Below are 15,184 nucleotides of genomic sequence, written 5' to 3'. Positions count from 1 at the left end.
CTGTGAGGATCTGATGGCATTCAACCACAAGGGTATTAATGAGGTAGGGTTCTAATGATGGATAACAAAACATTCCAACCCTAAATGGAATTGGATGTTGCTACATCACTTCAGAGAACACAGTTCCTCTGTTCTACAGCTGCATGTAGGGGCATTTATACCCTTTGAATAAACCTTCAGCTGTTCCAGTGTCCCATTTCATTTTCTGTGAAGATTCTTTCAACCTGTGTGTCTAGGTTCACAATGGCTCTAAATGAAATGGCACTTTATTACAGTGGAATGTCTGTGCCAGTGCAGCCAAATTAAAGTATGAAATTCCTCTGGTGTAGTGTTAAGTCTCCAAATCCTTTGTGGATAGGTGGGCCAGAAAAAAAGAGAATGAAAAAAACTACCCCCAAAAAGACTGCTCTTATCGTAAAAGTCCCTTTATGAACATGATTGTAATCATCTGTGGAGGGAGGAAAGGGAGACGTTGTCTCTGTAGTGTCATTCTCAGATATTAGCCTACAGGGTCAGTAAGTGTGTGACATATTCTGTCATCATACAATCACTGTGCCCCAGATATTCCACATTCTCAGTATCAAAACAAAGCTAAATTATTCACTCTCCATCTGTGATTCCTACTATTGGAGTGAATACATTTGTAATAAACACAAGAACAGATGAAAACTGGGTATAGAGAGGAAAAATTTACTTTTTTTTTATACAGCTGTGTATCAGTCAGTTACAATAAGCCTTGTGATATTAAATTCTCCCATAATGCTCCATGTTGCCTTTTGTTCTGAAATTAGTGCAATGTTAGAGACTGTCTGATGAAATAATGCTTTTACATATGAATAAAAGAAAACATTTTCCATCTGCAGCATTCTACAGGTCAGATTCTCTTACCCAGAAAGGCTTTTTCGTGTAGTGGGATGTTCCCGTCCAAGCTGGGAATTAAACCCCTATCTGTTGTACTGACCTCTAAATGTGAGCTGCTATAGCATGTATATATTATCATCATGGTGTGGTGTATTGTTGCCCATTATTAGCATCCATAATGTGGTATAATTTGACATTGTGCAACTATAAATTAAATGCATGTCATCAATCACACATACAAGATACAGTGAAAAGCTTTGAGAGAATATCCTAATGGGACAGACGCAGCACTAACAGAGAACTTGTTAGTATTCAAGAAGATGCACATCCCACAACTGCTCTTTGACAGAGCGTTCACTGTGGTGCATCAAAGCATCTGAGTAACTGCACAGAAACGAGTAACTACATGTTCACAGTCATTTTTATTACTGTTTATACACAACTTTGGTCATTAACAGCAAATATTAATCTTAACAGCAGTCTTATTATACTCGTATTTTTAGAATCTATAAATATATTTTATATATTTGAATTAGTGGATTGTCACATTGAACAGTTTTCTAGGTTTATAGAGAATAAGCATTTAGTACAACTTCGCAATAGGGCAGCACGGTGGCGCAGCAGGTAGTGTCACAGTCACGCAGCTCTAGGGGCCTGGAGGTTGTGGGTTTGATTCCTGCTCCAGGTGACTGTCTGTGAGGAGTTTGGTGTGTTCTCCCTGTGTCTGTGTGGGTTTCCTCCGGGTGCTCCGGTTTCCTCCCACAGTCCAAAAACACACGTTGGTAGGTGGATTGGAGTCCGTAAAAAGTATCCGTATGTGTGAGTGTAGCCCTGTGAAGGACTGGCGCCCCCTCCAGGGTGTAATCCCGCCTTGCGCCCAATGATTCCAGGTAGGCTCTGGACTCACCGCGACCCTGAGCTGGATACAGATAATGAATGAACAAAACTTTGCAATAGATTTTGAAACATTTCTGTGTATGTTTGGTAGCATTCATCCTCTAGAGCTTTAGTAAGATCTGGATGACTGAATGATTAATTTTAGATTACAAACAATACTGCAACTCATCCCAATAGTGTTTCCATAGCCCACTTTCCTGTGCTTAGCAATGAACATGGTGACCATAAGCTCCTGTGCAGCAGCTCCAGAGCATCTCATTTCAATACAAAAAAACACTTATGTGTATATTACACAGGCTGTGCGGGATAAATTAAGATCTATGCCCATAATGAGGGCAGCGCCAAGAAGCTGAAATCACTAATACAAAACGTGTCCCCAAACATTTGAACAAAATCCACTCGTGTTTGTAGGAAAACTGTCGGCCACAGCACCACATCTTTTCTACAGCAGAGGGCAGCACATGTCTAATTCAGATTCACCTCAAAGATGATTTATGTATAAACAGGAATAAACACCTTAAATTCCCCATCTGAGCTTGTAGTTGCACACGCACATGGAAAGCAGCAGCATAAAAAAGAAACCTTTATGTTGAGTAATCATGTTTTAACCGAGGTTTGCCATGCATGAACAAAGTTAAAATATTACTACTACAGCGCATCTTTTGTCCACGTGCAAATTGTTACAAAGATTATTAGGGAATAGAACCCTATTGTATTTCTTATTTAATATTATAGTTAATTTCTGACAGTGAAAGAAAAGAATTAAATACAATAATATAAACCCCAATAATCACTGCTAATGCTCAAAACCAAAGGGGCTGAAGACAGCTCTATTATTCTGGCAGTTTGTTGAACCTATCTTACTATCTGGCACCGGTGAGTCCTGTATCATTTAAGATGGAACTGAAAATTAAAATCCAGGACGCTTTGTGTGTTCCGAAAATACTCGCCCAGTTTCACGGCAGACCTTGAGATGGGTGTGTGTGTGTTTTACTGTCAGCTGCGTCCAATCGAGCTGAACTTCCATCCAACCAGTGCGACGGGCTCTAAACTTCCAGCCAATCAGAGCGTTCCGGAGAGTTGGTAGACTCTTTAGAGACTCGCTCGCCGTCCGTGCCTTTATTTTGATGGACGGAGCCTCGATGGGGACGCGATTTTTATGCTAATCTCTCCTTTCATTCGCTGCGGTGCTTTTGTGAGTGCCCTGCTTTAAAAAGAGGTAATGGTGCTGTTAGCCGTGAGCGCTCACTGAGGAGCCGAAACCAGATCTTACCAAAACACCTCTCCACTTTCCAGCTCCCTGCCATGAGTTGTTTGGATGTTATGTATCATCAGAATTATGGAGCACATCACTACTTGCCAGCGACATCGGTGGCAGCAGCAGCAGCCTACAAAGCAGCGTACTACCATCACCATCATCATCATCACCATACTCACCAGCAGCAGCAGGTAGGTCTTTCCTGAGTCCCTGCTTAATTACACCTACAGACGACTACAAGCTCAGAAACCTAAGTGTTCCCTGTGCCAACGTTCGCTAAAACAACAAAACGTAACTGTGACTTATTCAGAAGTTATGATTTCAGAGGCTTTTTTTCTGTTTCACTAGCAGTTTTACTTTTATTTGGCTTAGTTTCTCTCAGTGGATAATCAAATGGTGGGTGATAGAGCAGGAATATCAATATCATGATACTGAAAGATATGATACTCGATATCTTTGAAACACAGACAAAATAAAAGTATCACATTTACCAATAAATCCAAGGAATTGTACTGAACGTTTCACATACCGCACTAAACAAACAAACAGACCTAATTTTGACCTGACCTAATTTTTAGTGAACCATGTGACAGGACCATGTTAATTAAATACAGACAACAATAACAATGTTCAGTGAAGAACAATATAAGTTAATAGAGTTATAGCTTATTTTTGTAATTTGTTTTTAATATATGTAGCTTTCCTAAATGAAAAATCAGTCAAAATAGTGTTTTTTTTTCTTATAACACGTTGATTTGATGAAAAATCAAATTAGAACTGTTTATAAAGACATTCATACATCGATGGCTGATTATGTTGTATCAGCTCAAGAATCTAAAAACAGCAGCCCATTAAATGCTGAAGACTCACATGAACGACAGCAGATTGTTAGTGAAGTCCCTCATAGAGAATATTTTAAGCCTTTATATCAGCATTACAAGCTTGTGTTGAGCAGCAGCACATCGCTGTTATAAAATGTGGGCAACATTCCACTCCTGAGCCAAGTGTAGGCAGTGGGCCAGTGATCCCTTGTAGATTCTCAAATATGCAGAGATTTTTTTTTTGGTCCAGCATTAGATACGGAATGTATAGGCGATGTTTTAAAAAAATACGTCTTAATCACCCTGTGTTTTTCGGGTGTCTGTCTGCAGAAAAAGTTCAGCGTCTACAGTAAGATGCAGGGCTCTCTGGACTTGCCTGGGCAGTGTAGTCAGAGTAAACAATCTGAGAAGTCCAGTGCAGAGTCAGAGCTGAGAAGAGAAGTGCAGCAGGACAGCTTGGAGGAAGAGACCAGGTGTAAGGAGCCACAGCCTGCTGAGGCTGAGTACCTAAGTGCCAGGTGTGTACTATTCACATATTTCCGTGGAGACATCGGGGACGTGGTGGATGAGCACTTTTCCCGAGCCCTCAGTCAACCCAGTGCCTTCACCAATGACACCAAGGACAGACATGGCCCCAGCACACAGTGGAAAGGTAAAACAAGCCAATAACTTCACACACTGTTGAAGGTTCACTTTATACATTGTATTATGTTTGATACTTTGCTTTTTAAATAACTTTTTTAATCTTGAGGATTCAATATTATTACTGTTCAAAAAAGCTTTTTTTCTACATCATTTAATCACAGGAAACTTGAGTGGAAGTCAGAGCGGAACGACAATAATATCACAAAATTACTTTAGAATAATGCCTCTTTACATTAAGGAAAGTTTTGGCTTTCTTGTGTAAAGTTACCATTTTGGAGATACTTGGGTTTTCTTTGTTATTTTATTTATTTATAATTATAATCCATAATTGTGTACATTTTTCTCTAATAGATCTCTAATTCACAACCTTTCTTTACACCTAAGTATTAAAACAGCTGTACTGTGCACGTGTATATATGTATATGACTGCTATTATCACTGGCTATGCTGCCGCAAACCAAACTGGATTTATATACTCATCATATCATTAATGTCAAAGGCTAAACTGCTGTATTCTGTAAACTAAAGTTTTCAGGACCTCACAAAAATGGTCCCTTTACAACATTTATATAAATGTAATTAATAATAACATTCAAAATGGGCCCCTTACAAATAATTATTATTGATTGACTTCCTATATCTGGACAACTGCATGTAATTTGTGCAGTGAGGGCCTTGTACGTGGGTCTGTGTACACGATTTACGGTGTTAATAGATGGCCTGTAATATCTACATATGTGGTTAGGAGAATAACAGCTTTTTTCCTGTGACTTTCAGATGGAGGCTCTGTTAACGATGGTCAGTGTGGCTCTTTGCCATCATCACTGTGGAGCAGCAGTTATCCATCTCAGGCCCTCTCTTCAGTTCATGCTGAGTTCCCCACCACTGCCTTTCACCCAGCAGACTCTGCCATTTGGAGCAGTCACAGCCTCACTCAGCCTGGACTGCCCCCTCCCTCAGCTCTCACAGAGTCCTGGCCCTATGGCCTGGCCAGCCAGAGTGGAGCTGGATACCCCCACGTTCATGAGATGTACACTCACATGCACACGCGCCACCCACACCCACACACCCACCCCATGCTTCATCACACCCACAGCACAGCGCTGGACCCACGTTTCAGCCCCCTTCTTCTGCCTGGCATGAGGCCATCCTGCAGTCCCTCTTCAGCCGCAGAGGGAGTGAAGACAGAGCTGGAGCCCAATTGCTCCACAGCATCCAACTGGCCAGTGTCCTTCCAAGGCTCTGTGGACATCTTTGACACAGGTAAGAGAGTTAGTAGATATTCTGCATTAATAAATAGCATATTAAACATAGATCAACCAAAATTACATGATCTCACTGTCTGTTGCCTCCGCTCTGATTACCATATATACACATGGTGTAGTTCTACAATTATACAATGGATTACATCAGTGGCTTTTTATACGTTAGCCCCCTTTTAACCTGGTCTTCAATGGTCAGGAGCACTATATCCCAGGTATTATATAAGTGGTGGATCATTCTTAGCAGTGCAGTAACACTGGTGTTTTGATTTTGTATTAGTGTGTGATGAACTGGTATGAGAGGAACAGGCATAAGAGTGCTCCTGGAGTTTTCAAACACTGTGTTTTTCTTAGATATACATCCAAGCTTTATTAAAACGTCATATTCTCTCTCCCACAGCACTGGAACAGGACAAGGCAAAGTCCAGTGTTTGGTTCTGAAACCGATAAGACAACTTGCTGGTGACTGGTGACAGCCTTGAAGCAGAGAAGCTCTGACAGGAGCAGTACGAGAGCTAACCCATAGACCTGCAGAGGAATCTCTACCTGGAAAGCTTTCAAATTTCCTGGGAAGAGACTCAGGAAAGGAAACTTTGTCTCCCTCCACGAGACTAGCACATTAACGAACTCAGAGGAAAACAGCCTTTCTATAAAAGAGAACCATCCTGTTACTGAGTCAGTGTGTCTGGTGTGCACTCTTGGAGAGCGAATCATTAACAAATTCATCTTGAGAGCTCAACCACCTGGACATTCAAAGAGCACTCAGAAGGAAACTGCAATGAAGGACACCCTTTAGATATGTTGAAGAGGTATATTTTCCTACTTTTTGTAAACCTTGTTGAACTTTTCCTATGTGGTGGTTGATGTTCAAAAGCCTCGAGTTTGTGTATTTTACCACTGGTTCTGTTGAAAGAGCTGACTGTGTTGGTGCAGAGAAGGGCAGTTCTGTGTTCATACAGTTTTGAATGTATGAATGTTTTGAGTAGCAGACTTATCCAAATAGAACTTTACTTTAATATATTTTGTCAATGGTTGTGTGATTTTACAGATTCGTGAATTCTGTCATTTGTGTGAGTTGTTTCTACCAAATTGTTTTGTTACATTACTTTCAGTGTTGGAATAAAAAATTTGTTTTGCAAAAATAAATGGATTCGATTCTATCGCCACATATGCTATGTTGAATGGGTTGGTTGAAGGTTTTTAAAAGACTCTCAGTTAATACTGACTCATGGATATCAATGTTAGTATGTCAGCTATGGCAAATCATGTTACACTTATGTTAGAATTATTAGTGGAATAAATCATTTAAATGGGACAATTATGAGCTTTGTTGAGGGCTCTGAAATGCACTCAGTAAAGGTTTTACTCTAGACCAAGTCTGACAGTGTTTTTGACCAATTTTGGGAAAACACTGAGACCACAGAATCCCAGAAGGAACAGTGTCATTCCATTCAAATGCAGCAGAGCAACCTCATTTTTACAAAAGCCACAGACATTGAGAAATGTTTGGAGCTACGACGTATGCAGAGCAATGATTATGTATATGGCCTGAAATGTCAAATGTGGAATGTTTTTTCCTGTTTAGCTAAGAACACCAAATTAAATGGCTGTGAACAAATGTCATTTTTAGCCAACTCTGCACATCCGTGTACATTACAAACAGAATCCAAAGGGTCCTAATGTAGACTTAGATCAACCAGAGGAATGTGGAGATCTTCTGTTTAGAGCTTCGACCCAAAGTCAGACCAAGAATGTGAAGTGTGCACAATATGTGCTCTGGTGTGAAATTGGACATTATTTTGGAGAACTCCAGCTTTAAATATTTTGATAGGAGCCGAGTGCCAGAAGCTGTATTATTTTCAGCCTAACGCACAGCTGCTGGGTCAGTTGTGGATGTGTTTAGGAAAGAGAAAGGTCTGCTTTACAGAATGCATTGCCCGGGGATATGAAATTTCTGACCAGGTGTCAAGGCTGGCCCGAACAGTGTTGATGCTGTCATATTAATACACAAGCAGAAACAATGACATTCATTATCTTTAGATAAGCAAGGCTGCACATATATTTACAATAGTTCAGTAAAACTAGCAGTATTCTACATACAATTCAAAGTAAAAACAAATTGGAGTAAATTTACAAAAGTACTTACTTATAAATGTAAAAGTATAAGAGACAGATCTATTACAGCTACTAAGAGCAAAAACATCACGAGAAATGTAAATCTTGGTAAAATATTATTAAAGTACTATTATTAAAGGCTTACTTATGAATATGCATAAGGTTTTTCCTAATTATGTAACATATAACTAAAATATGTGACAGAACAGTATAATGTTATATTTATAATACATTTATTTATTTATAAATTGATTTAACATTATGTTTATGAGTTAGATTTATTAAAGAGGCTTATGTGGACTCATGAAAATAATAAATTAAAAGATCAAGGTCTCTAATAAAACATCTATAATAAGAGTTAAATAATGGAAGTACCTACATTTATAAGGGATGTTTAAGTATATTTATTAGCAAAGCACTTTCATACTCTAAATGGAGTACAAATATTACACTGTAAATTCACCAGTGTTAAATCAACACTATTAGTGTTAAATTAACACTGTTAATGTAATAATGTAACACTCTCAGTGTTAAGTTAACACTAATAGTGTTGATTTAACACTGGAGGATTTGCTGTGTATGAAGTACTTCTACATTAATTTTTTTTAACAATAATGTCTGCTTTAACCTTAAATATAAGTAAAATTCATAAAAAAGTGCAAAATATTGCCTATGCCTGGACAAAAAGAGTGCTGTTGAGAGCTTTGAGTGAAGGCTTTTGGGAATATGTTTTCTTGTTTGTTCAGACTAGTCTAGCATTTTATTTTTTTTGTGGTGACTACTGTATGGAAATCATACATGTTAGTACGCTGACAGTTGCAGTTGAGTGTTTTATAGAATCCTGTTTTAGAAATCTATATTAGGAGCTTTTACCTGCGTCCATCTTCAAACCACCAGTGCTCTTTGATGTTAAACTGTCTGTTTGGGGCATTAAAATACTGAATATTGAAGTGAAATGACACATGTTGAATAATGGGATTGTAGTGGATGAACAGGACCACTCAGAATAGAAGGATAAACAGCACTGGTGCTCTGCTAATTGCTACTCTCCATTATATAAGTCTTGAGAAGCATAGAGCAGAAGGCCTGTGATGCAGTGCAGGGGGAGAGTTCCTCAAGTGGCCCATACAGAGAAGGAGTGCAGGATAAAGGCCTAGAGGGATCCACTTAATATGTCTAACCACTCTCCATGAAAAGAGAATAAACAGAAAAAGCATGACCCTGTACATCCTGTACCCTCTCACAAAGCATAAGCCACTTGTGTTCTATCAGCCTTATCAGGCTGATCAATACTGATTTATAAATCAGGCCTTAGTTCAGGAGTGATGCAGCATTTAGAGTAAATCAGTTCTCTGAAAGTTTTCATAATTCCTATTTTGTTGGCTGCTTGTCTGTTTCAAAAATACTCAGAGAGGCAGAGTCCGATTTCAATATATGTTTCTAAAATGTATACATTCATTGTTTATTAAAGGCATATAAATATTTTTAAGTGTCAAGCTAAGATTTGTGCTTTTCTAACTTTAATGTACAAAATCAAACACATGAAACAGAGCAGGGCTGTTAGATGAAATGTTTGTCTGTGTGCACAAATGTTTTAAACAGTGAAAAGTTTTAGTAACAAACCAGAAAAGCAGATATTATAATGCATTAGTATTATTCTTATAAATCTTCATCAAGCCAGCATATGTCACTATGAATATTATGTTTTCCAGAGCATGTTGATCAATCAACATGATTAAACATGTTGATTAATAACAATCTCATGCTAAGCCCTGAAGCCAAAATATGATCATACATCAGTAAATGTAGCAGTTATATGCATGATAACTTATGTATGATTTTAAAATTGTTTAACAGCATTTATTTGTGCAATGACCGAAAAAATGTCACTGTCATTCTCAAGAGTACATATTCATACCTTAAGTTAGGGAACATAAGTGCACCTTAATCTATAATAATTGTAGACTTTAAAATAGTGTTGGTTTCATACACCCATTGTAATCTCCAGCACTTATATTATCTTATTTTATTTTACACAGTTCTATAATGAAATATTCACCTCTTCTAGTGGAGAAGAGAATGTGATGTACATTAAGGGAACAAAAGTGGATTTTAAAACCACTGTTGTACCTTTAAAGGTACGTTTTTACTGTTTGTACTTTTAATGATCAATAATGTACCTCTTTTTTTTCTGAGAGTGTGTTATTTATCAGTGTTTTTGCACAAATGTGAATTCAGCATATTTATATAAAGGATGTTTGTTTGTATTAATCTTGTGTGCAATGCTTATCACATCATAGGGTCTGCAATATGCTTATTTTCTTAACTTTTACTCTCTATTAATATTTCAGTAATAAATGACTAATTAGCTTTAGGTTTTAATTCAGCATTAAGGACAGTTCATAGTTCAGATTCATTTAGCAAAGAACTAATTGGATATCTTCATATTTTTATTTCATGTTTACATGTTTATCACATGTAACGCAAAAAAAAAGGCTTAATTTACTCTAGTTATTCTTAATAAAGTAGTAATAAGCAGCTATTTGATCACCAACTTCTGGCTTGATAAATCTTAATTAGAGCACTGTACTGCACCCCAAGACTGTAAAGTTGTATGTGCAGTGTTATATCAGTCTGTTTGTTTTCAGCATTTAATAATTCACATAATTATACCTTTAATTGATCATTTAAAGATGCAAGCTGCATTTTGCAATGTGAATTTTTGATGAGAAACAAATTGACTTGATATTTCCCAAAAATCATATTATTTTTATTATTATTAATCTTATAAGTTCCAGGCCTATTCTAACATTATCTATGTTCTAGTCCGTCTCATTGTGGGCTGATAGTAGTTGACAGCTTGATATTAGTAGAGAATCCACCTCTTCAGTCAAAAAGAGGAGAAGGAGGATGCTCCACTTTCTGCAGTGGATTCTCAGTAGTGCAGAAGGAAAGTAACCCTCTCCCCCAGCTCGCTCTCCAGGTGTAGCCCCTCCCTCAGGAAACCAGCCATTGGAAACATGCAGCTCCTGCCTGGAGCACAGGAATCAAAGCACTCAGCTTGTAGTGCCTGCATTAACATGTAATGCAGTGATATGCAAATTCACTCAGGGTTCCTACTGCTAGCTTTTGGACACACAGCAGGCACTTCCAAACCAACCTCAAAAATGTTCTGCTACTTCCTGTGCATGAGGGGAAAATATGATAAATTAAAATCACCAGCAATAGTCTGATAACCTTTAACAACCAACATTATACACATTTTAATGATCACATATCCACAGCTGGTACAGAGTAAGGGTAAAACCAATGCAGTCAAAATCCAGACCAAATTAAGCTAATAATCATGTTGATTAATTACAATCTAAAGCTAAGCACTGAAGCCAAATAATGATGATACATCAGTATATGTAGCACTTATGCATGATAATCTATGTATGATTTAAAATTGTTTAACAGCATACATAGCTATTAAAGATAGACTGTATGGCAAAATGCTTAAAGACGCCCGCTCATTTACAACATTTCTTTTGAACTCAAGAGTATTAATTGGGTGTTTGGCCACTCTTTCCTTCAGTATTAGCTCCTACTGTGTGTGTATACAAATATACATATAAAATATATGAACCTATAATGTATTTATAACAGTTTCCCTTGTTTTTACTGTAATATGACTTTTACTAATTTTATATTTATTGTATTTTTATACATGTACTTTTGATGTTATGCGTTTTATTTTGATTTGATAAGTGCATTAAGCTGCATCTCAACACATGAAAGGTGTTACATAAATAAACACATAATATTATAATTATTTTATTATAATATAATAATATTACTATATTAATAATTTTACATAAAATCCCAGCATATACACGCATACACACCCACACACACACCGTAGATTTGGAAAACATTCCTTTTATCAAATAAAAATGTGAAGCCTACTTCAACCTAAACCATAAAAAAGTAGATTGTACGACAGATCATGAGTTGTTAATATCATGAGAGATCATGAGAGAGAGAGAGAGAGAGAGAGAGAGAGTTAGCGTTGGGATGTCAGAGCAGAGCTCTCTCCCTCATCTGTCAGCCCCATTCCTGCGTAATTGAGCGGATGATTAGTCTAACAATCACCAACACAACGCCAGCTGTCTGGATGTGAAACTGCATAAATACAGCCGCCCCTATTTCATTACACTGCTTTGGCACGCCTCTGTTTTCTCAGCAATGTACAAGAGCATATGGCAGTCATAAAGCCAGCCTCAACTCGGCCTGATCTAGACCCTAACATCCACACGCCAATTTCTCCTCCAATCTGAAGGAATAATTTGGACTAATTTGCTTTCCTCATGCAAGCAGCCGGAGATGAAACACGGCGCTCCACTTGTGTTTGGATATTAAAGGCAGGGCCCATTTTCTTCAGCCAATACATGTCAGCACCCTTGTAAGTTCAGTTAAATGGAGCGTGGTGCTTTTATTAAACTGCACATGTCCTTTGATTGGAGCTCACTCTTGTTTTCAGTACCACCTGAGCACTCATTACTGAACTACACTTAAAACACTTCAGTGGAGCAGCACAGAAGAGTACAAATGGACCACAGCAACTGAAGCCTTTTTTTTTTTAACTAAAAAAAGAATCTGTTTTTTTGTGTGAAATTATACAGCATTTATACAAAGATGTGCAATTACATTTAGCTTTCACAACATGACACTAAATGATATATATATATATATATATATATATATATATATATATATATATATACTTTATGATACATGAAGATACATGAATTTATATCAGTAAATAATAGTAAATAACATACTAGTTAAACAATAAAATAATAAATTATTAAATAAATGATAAAATAATAAATTAGTTATAAACAATAAAATAAATGTCAGCGGGCACTTATGTTGTTGCATTATAGGGCCAGAACAGGTGATTCTGGAGCTGTAGCAGAGTCCATACACTGGGAGGCATACATTGGGACATGCCTAATCATTGAATTCAGGTATCAGTCCCACCATCACAGTTGTATAACCTTAAGTGCCTAGCCATGCACTCTGCCTTTACAAGCCTTTGTGAAAGAATGGATTATTCTGAAGAGTTCACTGGATTGTAATAGGGTGCTTATTATAAAAGTGTAATAGGACACCACCACTGCAACAAGTCAAGTTGTGAAATTACTGTTTAGGAATCACAGCAGGAGGACGACATGTTTTTCCAGAGAACTGTGGCTGAGTGCTGAGGCACATAGTGTGTAAAAATCTGACTCAATAACTGCAGCATTCCAAACCATTTGCTGTAATATCAGGACAAAAACTGTGCACCAAGAGCTTCATGGCATGGGTTTTCATGGCCGAGCAGCTGCATGCAACCTTACATCACCAAGAACAATACCCAGCTTCAGAAGAAGTGGTGTAAATGCACATGGCCACTGGACTCTGGAGCAGTGGAAATGTGTTCTGTGGAGTGTCAAATCATGCTTCTCTATCTGGAAGTCTGATGGACGGGTGTGGGTTTTGTGAAGGCCAGGAGAACATTACCTGCCTGAGTGTAGTAACATTTGGTGGAGGAGGGATTGTTCTCAGGGGTTGGCCCCTAAGGAAGTACCACTAAGTTTTATTTATGATCATTTTAACCTACACAAGAGTAAGTTCACATATGTTTTTGAAACTGTTTGAATATTTGAATTATGCAAAAACTTTCAGATGGTTGCAGATGCCAGTTCTTACCATGTGATGCTTGTTTTAAAAAAAAAAAGAAAAAGAAAAATCAAAATGCACCTGAAAAGTCATAGGTCAGAAAAAAGTATACTCATATATTTTTGTAGTTTACAGAAACAATTTTCAGCATATTTTCATATGTGTTTATTGTCTCACATATTTACTGTGTATTCACACTGTTGTGTGTCTGAACATTATATGGTCATGTGAATGTGTTTCTTGTTTGTGTTGAATCATGCCCCGGATTAATCACATTTTGTTTAAATACATACACAACATAATGAGGAATGACAGTAAAGACCACTTAAAGTGACTTTCCAAAAAGAATAACAAACAACAGCATATTGTAAGCTACATTTCCAAGTCTTACTTAAGTAGTTGTTGTAGTATTGCGCATTAAGTGTGTTATTCTCAAATGCAAAATTAACATTATACTGATGAACATAGTATGCGAATACGAAATAATTCACATAAATCTTTAGACTTTCACCAAGTTTCAATTTAGAAAACTCTTCCCACATGCATGTGATAATCAGATTCATTTCCATACAGTAATATTGCATGCAATGACATATGACATATTTTCACTAGTGATATCTCCAAATGCCCAAAAGTTATATTTGTATCAAGATGTAAACCTTTAAGATGGCATGTAGATTTGCTGTGAAACTACAACCAAACAGGATGCAGCACAACATTACAATTTATAGAAGCTCCTCCCAGGGCAGGAAAAGTTAAGCATCCAGCCAAAGTGAACACCAAACTGGTCAAACCACTTACTCGTGCTAACAGCCTTCCAGTGCACAATTCAATTCAGTAAAGAAAAGAAACAAACATACACACAGTGCTGAGTTTCCCATCAGTCACTGGCCTGCTCTTCGTACTACAGAGTTTTCTGCCCCATTGGGCCTCACAGAATCTATTCACTTGTATTGCTTCAATATGTTATTGGCAGTTGTGTGAAGAAAAAGCATATTTGCAGTGCAGCATTAAATGAGTAGTGCATGCATCTGGCCAGTGGAAAAGATGACAAGTGACATGGCAGTAAATCAAAGTGAAACATGGTTTAAAATATGGGCTTAGGTCAACACTGATGAGTGTTTATAATCAGGCTTCAGAATCATCAGCATTTCAGTGCTCTCCACCTGCAGAGCCCACTTGCCCACCCACCAAGCAATGAGAGCACATTCCTCCCACTCACTGAAAGCTTAGTTTGCTTTATTCTACACCAGGCAATAAAGCCTAATGATTCTATCAAATATTTATTACTGTACAACAGTGGCAATAATAGTGCAGCTAATATGTGTAGACTGATAGGTAATTTACTATATGAAATTAAGGGAACATGTTAAAATCTGTGTCTGCAACCATTTCTTTGGGTGTGGATTTGCCATGTTTCAGTGCTCCGCTGCTCAACTGAACTTTGCACATCTCACGCCATTACATTTGATTTATAGCACACAATTCACGGGTCATACCTACACTTTAAAGACTTTACTGTGTGTTTTTACATTTTGGCTTTTCTTGTCCAGCACTCCTTGTGACTAAGGTAAAATCAGATTCCAGATTAAAAAGAAATACATAAAATATGCCTAATT

At 37.5% G+C, this 15,184-nt stretch overlaps 1 protein-coding gene across 1 annotated transcript; it reads left to right on the top strand.

Moving 5' to 3' along the window:
* The first annotated feature begins 2,878 nt into the window (after positions 1-2,878).
* Positions 2,879-6,816, top strand: vgll3 (vestigial-like family member 3). The gene is made up of 4 exons (XM_066641151.1): positions 2,879-3,207; positions 4,168-4,489; positions 5,260-5,745; positions 6,145-6,816. The coding sequence occupies exons 1-4, from the start codon at positions 3,064-3,066 to the stop codon at positions 6,183-6,185; spliced, it is 993 nt and encodes a 330-aa protein (XP_066497248.1). The 5' UTR covers positions 2,879-3,063; the 3' UTR covers positions 6,186-6,816.
* Positions 6,817-15,184: the final 8,368 nt, after the last annotated feature.

Source organism: Hoplias malabaricus, chromosome 12, assembly GCF_029633855.1.
Source record: "Hoplias malabaricus isolate fHopMal1 chromosome 12, fHopMal1.hap1, whole genome shotgun sequence".
Taxonomy (NCBI): Eukaryota; Metazoa; Chordata; class Actinopteri; order Characiformes; family Erythrinidae; genus Hoplias; species Hoplias malabaricus.
This window is presented reverse-complemented; position numbering and strand designations above follow the sequence as displayed.

Excerpts from the sequence above, each read along its gene's own strand:
- vgll3 (XM_066641151.1), top strand. The coding sequence starts at position 3,064 with ATGAGTTGTTTGGATGTTATGTATCATCAGAATTATGGAGCACATCAC. Across the intron at positions 3,208-4,167 it reads ATACTCACCAGCAGCAGCAG|AAAAAGTTCAGCGTCTACAG; the intron begins GTAGGTCTTTCC and ends GTCTGTCTGCAG. Across the intron at positions 5,746-6,144 it reads TGTGGACATCTTTGACACAG|CACTGGAACAGGACAAGGCA; the intron begins GTAAGAGAGTTA and ends TCTCTCCCACAG.